This window comes from Schistocerca cancellata, chromosome 3 (genome assembly GCF_023864275.1).
Source record: "Schistocerca cancellata isolate TAMUIC-IGC-003103 chromosome 3, iqSchCanc2.1, whole genome shotgun sequence".
NCBI classification, from domain to species: Eukaryota; Metazoa; Arthropoda; class Insecta; order Orthoptera; family Acrididae; genus Schistocerca; species Schistocerca cancellata.
Genome location: NC_064628.1, coordinates 658,647,652 through 658,664,208, shown reverse-complemented (window position 1 = coordinate 658,664,208; position 16,557 = coordinate 658,647,652). Strand labels below are relative to the sequence as shown.

General features: G+C 41.4%; 1 protein-coding gene across 1 annotated transcript in view; it reads right to left on the bottom strand.

The window, feature by feature from the left end:
* The window catches only part of LOC126175625 (sialin-like), a 122,613-nt gene that overhangs the window by 9,439 nt on the left and 96,617 nt on the right, over positions 1–16,557 (bottom strand). The window contains exons 7-9 of the mRNA XM_049922509.1: positions 15,753–15,885; positions 10,025–10,263; positions 2,956–3,076 (exon numbers count right to left, since the gene is read on the bottom strand). Coding sequence (XP_049778466.1) covers positions 2,956–3,076; positions 10,025–10,263; positions 15,753–15,885 — 493 coding nt within the window. The remainder of the gene's footprint in view (positions 1–2,955; positions 3,077–10,024; positions 10,264–15,752; positions 15,886–16,557) is intronic.

Here is a 16,557-nt window from a genome sequence, read left to right as displayed (position 1 = left end):
AAAATTTGCTAAGCTTTATATAGGCTAAAATATGCCGTCCCAAAATCACGTGACTTGAGCTGCAGTGGATGCTGCAGACAGAATTCTCGTTCTGTGCATCCGAATGCTCGCTCCATAGATACTTATACTCTATGGTCAACGCCAAAGATAGGCCACTGTGGTGCAAGATCGATTGATCGTGGTGTTACGCAATAAGGTTTCCCCCCAACTTTAAATCACTCACTAATAAAACGAGATGGTGAAGGATAGAAGAACTAGCAACACTGAAAGTCACCTGGCAGCCCACCAAGATCGTGTTACCGGAAATCTCTATATGAATTTCACCCGCATTTTGGAACCTTCTTTCATTTTTTGTCTTGCCGAAAGACCAAGGTTAATCTTACATTGTTGATGCTACCGATGTTCGCCAGTCAAATGGTTCATGGCACTCGTCTCCCTAACAATGTATATAAATCGAAAAATGCTCTAAGCCCTCTTAGAGTCTGAAATATATTCTGAAAAACTGTGCGCAACATCATTCGCAGCTGATACTGGACTACCGATGTTCACAACATATTGGGAACACAAAACCACTGTTTCACGGCTGTGACGTTACAGATCAAAAGAACATTGTTCCTGCCTTTCTGGCCTGCTACCTGTAAATGCTATTACGCAGCGCTAATATTTGTTTTTGTTCTATCTGAAGTGTTGCGTGTTGTCTTTTTATGTGCTCTTTTCGGAAATGGAGTGGACAAGAAGCACAGCTTATGAACTTGTCACACTCTATGGGGCAGAGAAGTACCTCTGGAATGTTCGAAGACATAGTTATAAAAATAATAAAACAGAAGCTTGACTCCTTACAAAAATTGGTGCGTTGCTTGGCTCCAGTAGCAATAACTTAGATAAAAAATTCTAATTTCTTAATACACTACTGGCCACTAAAATTGTTATACCACGAAGATGACAGGCTACAGACGCGAAATTTAACCGACAGGAAGAAGATGCTGTGATATGCAAATGATTAGCTTTTCAGAGCATTCACACAAGGTTGGCGCCGGTGGCGACACCTACAACGTGCTGACATGACGAAAGTTTCCAACCGATTTCTCATACACAAACAGCAGTTGACCAGCGTTACCTGGTGAAACGTTGTTGTGATGCCTCGTGTAAGGAGGAGAAATGCGTACCGTCACGTTTACGACTTTGTCGGATTGTACCCTATCGCTATTACGGTTTATCGTATCGCAACATTGCTGCTCACGTTGGTCGAGATCCAATGACTGTTAGCATAATATGGAATCGGTGGATTCAGGAGGGTGATACGGAACGCCGTGCTGCATTCCATCAGCCTCGTATCACTAGCAGTCGAGATGACAGGCATCTTATCCGCATGGCTGTAACGGATCGTGCAGCCACGTCTCGATCCCTGAGTCAACAGATGGGGATGTTTGAAAGACAACAACCATCTGCACGAACAGTTCGACGACGTTTACAGCAGCATGGACTATCAGCTCGGAGACCATGGCTGCGGTTACCCTTGACGCAGCATTACAGACAGGAGCGCCTGCGATGGTGTACTCAACGTGAACCTGGGTGCACGACTGGCAATCCAGGTTCTGTTTACAGCATCATGATGGTCGCATCCGTGTTTGGCGACATCGCGGTGAACGCACATTGGAAGCGTGTATTCGTCATCGCCATACTGGCGTATCACCCGGCGTGATGGTATGGGGTGCCATTGGTTACACATCTCGGTCACCTCTTGTTCGCATTGACGGCACTTTGAACAGTGGACGTTACATTTCAGATGTGTTACGACCCGTGGCTCTACCCTTCATTCGATCCCTGCGAAACCCTACATTTCAGCAGGATAATGCAAGACCGCATGTGCCAGGTACTGTACGGGCCTTTCTGGATACAGAAAATGTTCGGCTGCTGCCCTGGCAAGCACATTCTCCAGATCTCTCACCAACTGAAAACGTCTGGTCAATGGTGGCCGAGCATCTGGCTCGTCACAATACGCCAGTCACTACTCTTGATGAACTGTGATATCGTGTTGAAGCTGCATGGGCAGCTGTACCTGTACATGCTATCCAAGCTCTGTTTGACTCCATGCCCAGGCGTATCATAGCCGTTATTACGGCCAGAGGTGGTTGTTCTGGGTATTGATTTCTCAGGATCTATGCACCCAAATTGCATGAAAATGTAATCACATGTCAGTTCTAGTATAATATTTTTGTCCAATGAATACCCGTTTATTATCTGCGTTTCTTCTTGGTGTAGCAATTTTAATGGCCAGTAGTGTATGTAGTGACCCCAAATGATAAGTCGTTTGTGTGGAAACATGTTCTGGAATCGGCTCTGGCTGTTGTTACCCCCTTCAGTTATGTGTTGGCTTCTTGAAATACTACAAAAAGGTCGACCGAACAGTTCCTTTCAAACGTTCAAGAGAATAAAACATGACCTCCTACCGTACTCTGACATGACAAGTATGCGATTTCAGCGTTACAATCTCACAGCACCTGAAGTTAGCGTTGGAAGTGTTAATGAGTTAGTAAAACACAATATTTTCTATATTACTTTTAAAGGTTTCCAATCAGAATAATTTGAGAATGCGAGTTATCCGAAAGAGTGTCAACTGTCTGTATCTGCCCTCAGTTGATGTATGAAGATGAGAATGAAAGAAATTATATAGTTCTGATCTGCATGTGTATCTAATAAAGTTCACAACAAAGTAATCACATAAAAATAAAAACACATGGCATGACTTTAGTTTGGCCCTGTGTTTCAGGTTTCAAGTATCACAGTGATTTGTATGACATTACAACAATTTACTGGTTTCCTCTCATATACGGTAATGCAAGACATTGAGTTATGGCTAAATGGTAGTTGTGCTGTAAATTCGTAACAATATTTCCTTAGCGCGCCATGTGCCATGTGATGGATGTCCAGCGTTCTCCGCTTTTCAGAACTCACCTGAGGGTGGCACGTTCCACGGCTGCTCATCAGTGGTGGTGAACACTGCGTAGAGTAAGTACGACACGGTGGCCACTGCAGCCGACAGGTAGAAGACGTTACGCCAAGCTGTCCGCGTTGGCTGTAGGCAGATATTTTTCCTGTTTTATTTTTAGCCCCTGGACACGGGGCCCAAAGAGATCAGGTTGCTTCAGAAAGAAGTTACCTTCTTAGTTCCATGTTCTGATTTGGAGATCGTCTCACAGAAAATACAAATATGTATAAATCAGCAAAGTCTTATGTCATTGCAATTTAACTGGTAACCAGAGTATAAACACAACACTACACTACGTGCACTCATCACACAACATGACTTGTATTTCATGGAAATGTAAGAATTTTAAATCTGAAAAGATTTTTCACCAGCAAATACAGGCATTGTCATTAATAATTCTTCTACACACCTCAAACTACTTAAGCAAGTTGTATTTAGAGGTCTCTTAAACAGATCACAGAAATTCATACTTAGTGCTGCTGACTCTGACACATAAAGGAATACAATTTTAAAACCCATTTTCAGAAACATAACGACTTTTTCAGATTTGATGAAGCTAAAAAACCAGTTACAGCGAAACATAAACGAAGCTGGATACAGTGCTGAAATAGCTAGCCAGCTTGATGTACTGCATACTTTAGAGAAGAGCTGGAAACGGAACATCTTTGAAGAAATGGTAATATGCATCAGTTCCCAGAAGCCTATAAACTAAATCCTAAACCAAATTACAAAGGTCAAGGGCTCATATTTCTTCACCAGCTTCAAATCAATACTGTTAAAAGAGAAAACACAAAAAATGAACAATTAGGAATAATCTCTATTCCATATATATCCTTGTAATTCTTTAAAACAATGTTTTTACTGTCATTTTAACAGTAGACTGTCTCAGCCTCTCTTACCGTAATATATTTCGTCGACGAACATCGGAAATGATGACAGCAAAATGTGCAGAAAACATTACAAGTAACTGATATATCGACAGTCAAATCGAAACAAGCTTCGTTTTGACCGCCATTGTATATCTGTTGCCCAGGAGTGTTGAGTGTGGTACGTGTTAATTATCCCTTGCAAACCTAGGAACAGTGGTTAAACAAGCCCCGAGGAGCCATAGCAATTGATATAAATGAACATACAGGAAGACAGCCATTTCGCATGAAGATAAAGAATGAGTATTAAAAAATTAAATTTAAAGTGTATATTCCTTCAGATTAGGCTACCCTTCTCTTTCTCCACAAGACGGCCACAGCACATGCTAAGACTGTAACAGAACACGTTAAATATCTATTAGTAATTTTGTTAAATGTTTTTATGCCAGAAGCCTGAAGATCAGCTTTATATCTCGAAACATGTGTCATTAAACGTTTTAAGTATCTAACAAATTCTGTGACTAGTAGTACAATCTGAAAAACTTTTCTAATGCATTTTTTTACTTTTTATTATAATAGTTTCTCTAAAGATGCTCTTTTATAGAGCAGGAGGAGTTTTCCAAAACGCATTATTTAGTTATGTCTTAAACTGAAAATCATGTCATCTGATGCAGAAACAAAATGCGGGTTTGATCAAGTGATTGCTTTTGCTACCTCCAGATTATCTCAACAAACATTACTACGATGTCTCTTCACTGTTCACGAATTTTTTCCCTGTTAGATTAAACGCCAAATCCTTATCGCCCAAGATACTGTCCCATCTAACAGAGACAGAAGGCTGATATTCCCAAAGTCGACATTTAAGACCACCACTGGAAGGAATTAATTCGAGATATCCAAATCAGTTGTGAGCTGTATCCGAAATCATATGTCACAAAAGCAATTCATGTTTGATAACTGTGAGGTTTTGACTTCAGTTTAGAAATTCAAAAGAAAGAAAACATTCTATTTTATTCTTTTTGTAGCTAGTTAGAGAGGCATCAGAGTCCCATTACAACTAACTTTGGTCTTATTTATTTATTTATTTATTTATTTATGCATTTATTTTACCTGGCAAGATTAGAGCCTTCAGGCCCTCTCTTACACCTAACCAGGCATACTCAGATTCAACAAATTTCAGTTTCTACAGAACATTAAGGACATATAACATGTTATACAGTATTAATGTTACAGAAAAAATTAGAGATTATAAAAGTACTATAATGATAATTATAACAATCAAAAAGTAATTATAATAATCAAGAATAATAATAATAGTAATGACTATGTATAGGAAAGTGAACATATTTTTCTTTTATGAATGTCAGTCCTATTGCTAGTTGGGAATTTTCTCGTTATATTCTTGCAGCTTGTGAGTTATTCTCATCAAGCAGAGACATAAGACGATAGAATGGGGTGAAAGAGATATAGAAAAGGTAGATAAGTTAGAGGAGGAGAAATAGAATGGTAAAATTCGAAGCTATGATGGAGAGAAGAAAGAAAAAGTGCAGTTTATTCAATGGGACCAACAGCTGAACTAATAATAAAACAAATAATAAATCTTTCAAGGGTGCTCACAGTTTCGTGTCTAGCCGGAAGTGATGATAGAATATATATATGGGTATAGACTGTCACCTAAATTTAATTTTCTTCGTAGTTATAAATAACAATTATTTAAGATTTAAGTCTCACGAAACATTAAGACTAAAAGGTCAAAAAAACTGCAGTTAACGTCGTATGAATTTATTCTCTCACTTCATCGTTTTCTAATGTTAGTGTTTGAATTTACACTATCCTGCCTTTTATGAAGCATATATAAAGTGTTTTTATAAATGCTTTAGGAAGCCTTGTCTCTTGTAATCTTTCCACGTAATTTTTCATCTGGAAACTACAGACTAAATGATATTTTTAGTGTTATCTATTTTGATGATGAAATATTTATCTTGCCTAAGTCTTTCTTCTTTTTCCTGGCTTGCACCATACCTTCACGGGTCGGCATGTTATTCTGGATTTGGCAACGTTAGTGGCAGAGCGTACTCACTTGACCTTATCGCCAGCCGATCCCCTCTGGGACTGAATTTGTCTACCTCATCTCTTTGCGTCTAGTTTTATTTCATGTGAAAGTGTGAGAACGTGTTAGAACTCTTTGTGAGTCATGTAACTGAGGTGAGTCATGGGTACCAGTCTGGTATTCACCTAGTCGGATGTGGGGAAACGTCTAAACATCACATCTAAGCCAGCCAGTGCGCTGGTCCTCGTCGTGAATCTGCCTGACGGATTCGATTTGAGGCCAGAATCCCGGAAACGGCGTGCTAACGCGCTCAGTTATCTGGGAGTGTATTTATCTTCTCTAAGAATATCTTTATGCAGGTGTTGTTCATTTAGTGCAGTAACGACATAAAAGTTTCTGAATTTTTATTCCTTGCAACTAGTCATATAATTTAAACCAAATATAAAAGCCGATCACACTAATGTACTTTTATGGCTGATGTGTACATGAAAGTAGTTGAAATTTGATCTTAATTTCTAAGAGATACGCAGTTTTCACTCTCCTCTAAAATTTAGACAGAACGGAATTCCGTTGTTACTTTAATTACAGATTCAGTTCTTATCTGCGTGCGGAACGACCTTCCTGGAGTCAAAATGTTTAATTTACTAACTATTTAAATTCTATTAGCTATTTAATTCTACTAACTATTCTATTAACTATTTCAATTCGAGTAGTCGAAATGTAGGTATTTTGGTCACTGTGGATATGTGTAATGTAGACTGACCCTGTCAGTGACAGTAATCTTTTCTTGCCGATTCGTTAATAATTACATCAACATGTTGCGATCTTTTACCGTTCAAGGATGCCCTCATTGTGCGTGTACATTGCTGACACTCTGGTTTCCTTGTCACTTCTCAGACTAAATCTGAACTTAAATGTGTCTTCAATTCTTTGAGTGTACTCTTAAAGAGCGAACATTAACAAGCTATTCTGACGTGGCTCCAACGTCCTATTGTCCATTGTATCGTAAAAGATAAATCGGAGGTGAGTTCTGTACATTTCTGCCTGTTCCGAGTGCATTTTTTAAACATAATTCATGTAAGATGTTATAGTATTCCTAGCACACAACACCATGCTCCAGAAGTTTAAGGAAATCAAGTAAAAGAGACGTATACCTCAAGGAATGCTTAGTGACAGAGGTAAGGAATATTATACATGACATTCGGTCAGCTTCTATCCTAATTGTAATTAGGTACTCAATTTGGGTTTGTCATACAACGAGCACAATGTACAGGGTTAAAATTAGGCCAGAGAGCTGTGTCAACTGTCCATATTCAGCCAATATAAACACATCAAGGTGGTTTGCACTCTGTTCACACCGACACTTCTTCAGGGAGCCTGTCGAAAGCGACACTGCCTATGCTTCGATATATTCCTGAAGCCGTAAGTAATAAAATAATTTTGTTGAGTGGTCCTGTCAAAATGACACTATCTATGCTTTAATTACACTGCCTGACAAACAAAACTAAGCACTCATAAGTGAAGGAGGAAACGAAATGAAACTTCGAGAGCTGAGAGGGTGTATGATATTATTTCAATGCTTACAAAGTCGAAGAAAATTTATAAAGATGTTGGCAGTAACAGTCAACGGATCAGTATAAAGTTAAACAATCTCTGGCCTGAACGCATGCACTGATTCGGTTGGGAAGGGTGACATCAAGTCGTCAAATCCTCTCCCGAATCAAGCAGGCCAACAACTGCTGTAACTGGTCTTTCATATCCCAAATACTGGCAATGGGACATCCAAGGGCCACGCGGGATTAGCCGAGCGGTCTTGGTCGCTGCAGTCATGGACTGTGCGGCTGGTCCCGGTGGAGGTTCGAGTCCTCCTTCGGGCATGGGTGTGTGTGTTTGTCCTTAGGGTAATTTAGGTTACGTAGTGTGTAAGCTTAGGGACTGATGACCTTAGCAGTTAAGTCCTATAAGATCTTACACAGATTTGAACATTTTTTGGACATCCAAGGTGATCCCACATGTGATCTAACGGCGACAGATCTAAGGGTCTTACTGGCCATGGGAGTACCACAACATTATGCAGAGAGTTCCTAGAGACATGTACCGTATGTCGAAAAACATCGTCCTGTTGAAAAATGGCACCAAAATAGTATTGCATGAGCGTAAATGCATGAGGATGCAGGGTGTTGGTGATCTACTGTCAGAGTTCCCTCTGTACTATCAGCCTTGACCTGATGGATGCCTAGCCAATGATGCCAATAGTAACACTGCTGTGCCTCTCCAATGCATGGGAAAAATAGAACCTTTTCCCATTTCGCCGCCATACTCGCCATCGATGCTCATCTGCGGTAGTGCAGAACAGTGACTTATCGTCGAGACAGCTGGTATCCCACTTCTCAGTCAGAGCCGTTTACATAAACAGAAACATATTCCCACTTTTTGTGCTCCAATTTGTTACAAAAATTTATGAATGTGTTGCCTCATGCCAGAGCACTGAACGCAGATGATTCCTATTCCATGAGAACGAAATGGGGTGGTGGGGGTGGGGATGAGAGGTGGAAAGTTGCTTGATTCAACCTCCCTCTTCCCCCTATACCTCCCATCCTCTCCCTGCCATGTATGACCTTGCCACATGCTAAAAAACTGCTGATAGAAGCTGAGTTAGCTATTTTGGCTCTTGGCTCTTTCTCTGACTGCCCCTCTACTTGGCATTTGGTTGGTTAATGTGGTAGATGCGTGATAGGCACTGGCACATTTTGTGAAATGTTCGATGACACACAAAGTACTAGAATGGATGAGTCGTGGAGGGTCTGTACCTCGGCCTCAATACTCTGGATTTTTTTGTCTGGGGTCATCTCAGACAGAACGATAAAGTTGAAGAACGATAAATCTGAAGAACTTCTGCAGTGAACTGTAGTCTCGTCAAGGTTTACAAAATGACCTGTGGGGTGTTTGAATGAATTCGTAACTCGCTGCAGAGACACAAGTGCAGTATTGCATTCAAAGGCAAGAACGACACGACAAACACCTCCTTCAAGAGTTTGGTATCACGTATTGATACCACGCATGGGCGTCGCAAAGTTGGCAACGCAATTGCAAGTTTCCGTTATACACCAATAGCCGTCGCGTCAAATTTAGTGGACCCAGTGCTGCATGCCTACTGAACTGCGCATCTAGTGGCCCCATACAATGAGTGCCCTATGCTGCCGCGATATAGGACGGCCAGCAGCAGCCCCTCAGCCGACTCGCACTTGGAGCCTCTTTGCTACATGAAGCCAAGCAAACGCCACGTACACACAGATCCAACACCATCAGCTTCAGGGAGCCTCATGCTTGTTGACATCGACATTGCTGCCCTCTGTTTCTTGCTGCATTATTTGTAATGAATCTTCGTGTGCTTGGAGAAATACAAGTTAATTAAATCTTCTATCTGGTTCACTAATGAATTCTATCGAGCTTTGCTACGACGACAGTTGCTGCACCGCTCTCTAGCCCACCTTTCCTTACCGTTGTGAATGAAGACGTACACAACAAACAGGTTCGAGCGTACAGAAAACCGTATCTTGTAGCAAGTTGACTCACTATTGCATTTTTTGATGCGGTAGGCCATTGGTGAAATTTGAGCCCAGATGGGTGCCGAATCGAGTTTGGATTTAGAATACGTCTGTACTAACTACTGAAGTCACTGAAGGCACTCGTGGCTGGTAACCACACATTCGCGATTATCTCATAAACAGATCTTTTGCTGATTTACTTTTACTGGAACCGTTTTGCTTGTGTTATGATCATGTAGCTTCCCCCGTGCTTGTATTAACTATTGTGATAGACTCTGTATAAATAACGTAAGTTACTACGGCGTCAGTCGCAATACATTCGCAACGGAGCCAGCAAACCAGGATCACTGGCAGATGATGGCATTCTTTGAAGAGAACACGGCCGATTCCAAATTCACACTTGTTCAATCCGAGATCGTGCTCCATCTCTCATAAACACGACTCTAACCTTCCTAAACCCTCCACCCCCCCCCCACCCCCCAACCCTAAGCCACAGAAAAGTGCATGATACCTGATATTATTTAGCTTTGCCTTCAGTCTAGTCCAAAGACTGTGCAGACTAACGACTTACGTTGACGTTGGTGAAGGCGCCGACGATGTAAGGGACTGCGATGCCCGTCAGGTTGGCGAACATGTTGATGATGCCAACGATGGTGCCCGCGTAGTTGGGTGCTATTATCTGCATGTTGAGGTAGGAACTCGTGCAGTCAGCGGCGCAGAATCCGCTGAGTGCCAGCATCGCGATGACGGTGGCGGCGTCGCAGCCCACCAACGCCACCACGACCAGCGCCGCTCCGGGCACCAGGGTACCTGGCAAAGAGGGAAGCAACTCTTCTGGTAGTCCCTTTCGTGAAGAAGTAAATGCTATATTATGTTATGGTATAAAACAACGTTAGTGAAAATTTCTACACCGGAATTGGCAAATGTGCCTGAAATAAATCATATACGGTCTATTTGGTAAATGAGGCAACTCAGACGTGAAGATAACTCCAGAGGTAACTCTAGGGGGAGTCGTGGGATAATTGCTTTTCACAATATACAGGGTGAAGCGAAATTCGCGCACTCGGGCTTCGCACCGCGACCCCTCACATGCCAGCGATAAAAAAAGTCTGTCGCGGAACCTCGTCTGGCGAGTATATGGGGCAGAAAAAGGAAGTTAAAGAGTGGCAATCTGGCAACACTGTAGCAACACGTACGCTAACTACCTCTGACTGCACAGTTCAATCGTGCTGCACAGTTGGCGCAGTGGATGGAGTTTTGGGCTAGCATACAGGAGATCGAGGGGTCAACCCTGGGTGAGGGTGCATGTTTTTTATTTGCTAGTTTCATTCTGCTTCCTCAATGGAAAAACTGGTAGAAGCCGACCCCGGGGAAGATCAGTTTGGATTCCGTAGAAATGTTGGGACACGCGAGGCAATACTGACCTTACGACTTATTTTAGAAGAAAGATTAAGGAAAGGCAGACCTACGTTTCTAGCATTTGTAGACTTAGAGAAAGCTTTTGACAATGTTGACTAGAATACTCTCTTTCAAATTCTATAGGTGGCAGGGGTAAAATACAGGGAGCAAAAAGCTATTTACAACTTGTACAGAAACTAGGTGGCTGTTATCAGTGTCGAGGGGCATGAAAGAGAAGCAGTGGTTGGGAAGGGAGTGGGACACGGTTGTAGCCTCTCCCCGGTGTTATTCAATCTGTATGTTGAGCAAGCAGTAAAGGAAACAAAAGCAAAATTTGGAGCAGGTATTATAATCCATGGAGAAGAAATAAAAACTTTGAGGTTCGCCGATGACATTGTAATTCTGTCAGAGACAGCAAAGGACTTGGAAGAGCAGTTGAACGGAATGGACAGTGTCTTGAAAGGAGGATACAAGATGAACATCAACAAAAGGAAAACGAGGGTAATGGAATGTAGTCGAATTAAGTCGGGTGATGCTGAGGGAATTAGATTAGGAAATGAGACACTTAAAGTAGTAAAGGAGTTTTGCTATTTGGGGAGCAAAATAATTGATGATGGTCGAAGTAGAGAGGGTATAAAATGTAGACTGGCAATGGCAAGGAAAGCATTTTTGAAGAAGAGAAATTTGTAAACATCGAGTATAAATCTGTCAGGAAGTCATTTCTGAAAGTGTTTGTATGGAGTGTAGCCATGTACGGAAGTGAAACATGGACGATAAATAGTTTGGACAAGAAGAGAACAGAAGCTTTTGAAATGTACTACTACAGAAGAATGCTGAAGATTAGATGGGTAGATCACACAACTAATGAGGAGGTATTGAATAGGCTTGGGGAGAAGAGAAGTTTGTGGCACAACTTGACTAGAAGAAGGGATCGGTTGGTAGGGCATGTTCTGAGGCATCAAGGGATCACAAATTTAGCATTGGAGGGCAGCGTAGAGGGTAAAAATCATAGAGGGAGACCAAGAGATGAATACACTAAGCAGATTCAGACGGATGTAGGATGCAGTAAGTACTGGGAGATGAAGAAACTTGCACAGGATAGAGTAGCATGGAGTGCTGCATCAAACCAGTCTCAGTACTGAAGACCACAACAACAACAATTTCATTTTGACATTTTAGCAATATAAATCGTTTCTTATGTCATATGTACCCTAAATTTACAACATTTTGTAATGCTGAACACAACAAATACGTGGTTAGACAAATAAGAAATAGACAACTGTAACAATTAATGGGGCCGTGGTGATAACACATACAAATAGTAACCGAGTTTGGTCATTATTCGCAAAGCACGTTGCTAGTCCTACTGGTAACGTAAGCTCCTAACGAAACGTAATGGACCTGAACGAGGCAAGAATAATAACTGGTACTAATCTACGTGACCATTAGAGGAGGCTAGAAAGAAAACAGGTTTCGCTTCTACTAGAGGAAGTGGTACGAATAAATACGAGCCCACTACGTGGAAAGGGCATCTTTCAAAGGTGACCAATGTCCCATTTCTACGACTGTCGTATTTAAGTGCAAATGTTTTCCAGAGGACCCGCTGCAATCGCTGTTGACGATTAAGATGTCAGATACCATACCACTCGGACTACATTTACCAAATAAAAAACATATTTTGAACCCAGGGTCGAATCCTCGACCACCTGCACACTAACCCAAAACGCTACCCACAGCACCAACTGTACAGCACAAGCTCACGTGTGGACACAGCTAGTTACTATACTTGTGGTTACAGTGCTGCCAGATTGCCACTCTTTAACGTCCTATTTCTGCCGGATGTACCCACCGGACGAAATTTTGTGACAGACATTTTGTGTGGCATGTGAAGAGTCGCGCTGCGAACCTCGAGTGCGCGAATTTCGGTTCACCCTGTATACAGGGTGAGGCAGCTGAGACAGGCCATCAGAAATATGTCCAGAATGAATAAATATATCGCGATGCGGTTTTCGCCAAGTTACAGAGGAGAGCATGGCGAATTTCCTGGTGTTTGCTAGTAATTTTTATCGTTTGTAGTCGCCTAATTACGACACCGACTTCACTTTCCTCCAATTGAACTATATGATTTTTTTCTGTGGTAGCTGAAAGAAGCTTCTAAGTGGACTTCAACGACATAACATGAGTGAGAGTTGGTCAAATAGTAATGAGACAACAGGGCCGCAAACCAATGTCCCGCCGTCAGAAGAAGAGGTTCCACAAACATATGCCCTGTCATGCCAAATACACGCAAGTAGGAAACTCAGGTATGGTTCATCTGTTTATTATCAGGGCTGACATACCAAATGCTCAAAATGTTGAGCATTGCTACAAGCTATAAAGCGATTCTAGAGAAATAATACTCCTTGTTGATTTTGATCTGGAGTCAACGTTAGCACAAGCGTGCGTTGTAAGGCATTTCATGCCTTCGGGAGTTGTCGCTGTTTCCTAATAGACCTCTTGTTTTAATTTTAGCCATAGTTCAGAGTATATAAGTGTTAAGTCTGGTGAGTATGAAGACCATTTTGCGTTTTCTGAGCGGACAGATCCAATATTCTCCAAATGTTTTCTTAAGAGGGTCTGTCAGCACATGCGCGAAATGGGAGGGTCATTCGTCATCTCTTGGTACCACAGTGATTGCCTTATGACGAATGAGAGGTCTTCCAGTAACTGCAGCAGCAGCATATCTTACGAACTTCAGATACTTGCGTCTATTTAGATCGCCAGCAATAAAACAGGGATCAGTTGTGCGGGTCTTGAAAAACTCGCACCAAGCACTGATAGACCAAGAACGTTGTTTTTATAGACTTCTTTGAGTCAGCGTGGATTTTCAACTGACGATTAGTACATGTTGCCTATGGCTTGTGAGAGATGCTTCTTCCTTAAACAAAATTTTACATAGATATGGAGCATCACTTTGCACTTTACTCTGATCACATTCGGGGAGCTATAAGCAATTTTGGAAGAGATTGCCATGGAGCTGCAGATGCAGCGAAGTGTGATGTGAAGTGGCTGACATGCGATGGAATATAGTGTTTGCAGAACACTCGTTTGGTTGATCCCTACTTTCGAGATGCCTCTTAGTGGCATTTGCACTGTGTGTTACTACTGCTCGTTCATCACTTGTTCTCTTTCCTTGTCGTATTTTATTCTCCACACTCCCAGTTTCTAGAACTTTTTTTATAATATCTGCAAAGACAGACCGTGAACATATGGCACGACCTGGATACTCTTCAGCATACAATCGCGCCGCTGCTCTAACACTTTGGCGACATTCGCCACAAACGATATTCACTTTTTCTACTGTCGTATACATTGTGAATGTCTCACCAACTTTGCGAGCAAGTCATCTGACTGCTAAGACAGCAGAACACGGGCTGATGGACTTCAAACGTACAGGTCAACACAAGAACCATGCGTGAGTTGGGTGTTAGCTTTCATTTGGTATAATAGGGCAGACGTTCGTGGAACCTCTTCTCCTGATGGCCGGACAGTGGTTTTGCGGCGCTGTTATACTGATACTATTTCTCCTTATTGTCCTCTATAACTTGGCGAAAACCGCACATCGATGTATTTATTCATTCTGGATGTACTTAAGATGGCCTGCCTTAGCTGCCTCAATATATATATTGTGAAAATAATTTTCTTGCGACATTTCCTTGATTTACACCAGAACTTATCTTCACGTCTAAAGATGTCCATCATACGCCAGATGGGTCATATATGGTTCTTTTCAGCCTTCAGTATCTAGCGGATAACGTTGGAAACTCAGTGGGGTCGTTCGTGAATGATGCTGTGAGGTACAGTGATGTTGCATCACTACAGAATTGTAGCGAAATATCGGAAGATATGAAGTGGAACGACGTTTGGTGCAGAGATCAGCATGTGACCCACAGCACAAATAAATGTAAATTGCGCGTAAATAGACGGAAAGACCCATTATTTTCTGATTGCACGATTTCTGAACGATCACTAGAATCAGACACATTCCTTAACTATCTGGGAGTATGCGTTTTGAGCTATTTAAAGTAGAACAACGAGTTAAAGCTAACAGTAGGAAAGGTAGATATTAGATGTGATTGACCGGAAGATTGCTGAGGAAGTGTAGTCATTCCACGTAGGAGTTAGCTTACAAAAACCTATTTAGACCTGTGCTTCAGTACTGCTAGTCAGTGTGAGAGGACTGATAGAGGATGCGGAAAAGATTCAAAGAAGAGCAGTGCTTTTCGGCACAAATCCGCTTAGCGGGCGCTAAAGCGTCACGCAGTTGCTCATACAATTCCAGCCCCAGGCACCAGAAGAGAGGATTCGTACACCATGTTGTACTTCACTATTGAAATTCCGGGAACGTATGTCCCTAGCAGTGAACCAATATACTGCTTTTTCCTATGTATGTCCCGCGAAAAACTATGAAAGTAAAATTAGAGACAGTCGAGCTTTACGGGGGCTTATCTACTATCGTTGTTCTAGCTCGAATTCGCGATTTGAACAAGACAGAGAAGAAGCGACAGGAGTAGAAAAAGTACCCCCCCCCCTCCCCCAGACATACACCGTAAGGTCGCTTGTAGAGTATAGGCGCAGTTGTAGACGAAGGTGTAGACTTGTACCTTCAGTCCACTTGTGTCTCAATGGTGATGGGTGGGGCTTTCAGGGCCCCATCATCACGACGAAATGGAGAGCTACGTGCTAAGTGTTGGTTGTCACTAATTGAGTGTTGCTATACATTGATAGATCCAGGATAGCTAGGAACAAAATTACGAAAAAAAACAGCATTGCTAATATCTTGTCCATACTCCTTTACAGCTCTGAACATCGCAATAAAAATATTATAGAGATATTCTGTTTTTTAGTTACACAGAACTTACCCAGCGCATTTATTATGCGAAAAGTCCAGATTCTGGATACAAATTCCTTTTGGAGCAGGAAGTTAGTAAACCATACAAATGCCAAACTTCCAACTGTACCAGTGATGTGGGGAATGGCCGATATGATTCCATTCTGTTAAAAAAAAAAAAAAAAAGTCACACACAAAATAATTTGCAACGTATTTATAGTGAGAGAGTTATGATGATAATTTCCTTTTAGTCAGAAGTATTGATCATCAGACAGCAGTATATGCTTTATATACTCTGACAATTTGGTCGAAGTGTTTAAATACGTGAATGGTGTTTTGCACTGATTGCGCTTCCGTAATTCAGGGCAAATAACCTTGTTTTCCTTTTCATGTTGTGCAGTACGAAGCTTTATGAAATCAGTAGTCATTCTCTCTATCCACAATCAACAACGAAATGTAGGGAATTGTTTAAAATGTAGCCTAGTGCTGTCTAATGGAGAACCTTTCTGATTTAAATCCGATAACAATTTAGTTGTGAATAATTAATGTAATAACATTAGTTAACTTTTGTTTTACATACAATAAGAAATTACTTATACTATTTTGTTATTTTGCAAAATCTCTTAAATTTTAACACACAGCTGGGAGAAAATAAACACTTCTTCTATGGCATAAATCTCAGTGAGCTAATACTGTGAAACTGTGCACGCAAACCAATACACTGAAAAATCAGCACGGAGGAAATGCAGTGACATGATATTTTTATCATACATTAACATCACAGAAAGATCACCTCGATCTTTAAAAGTTTGTATAGAGGAACACACTACGAAGTT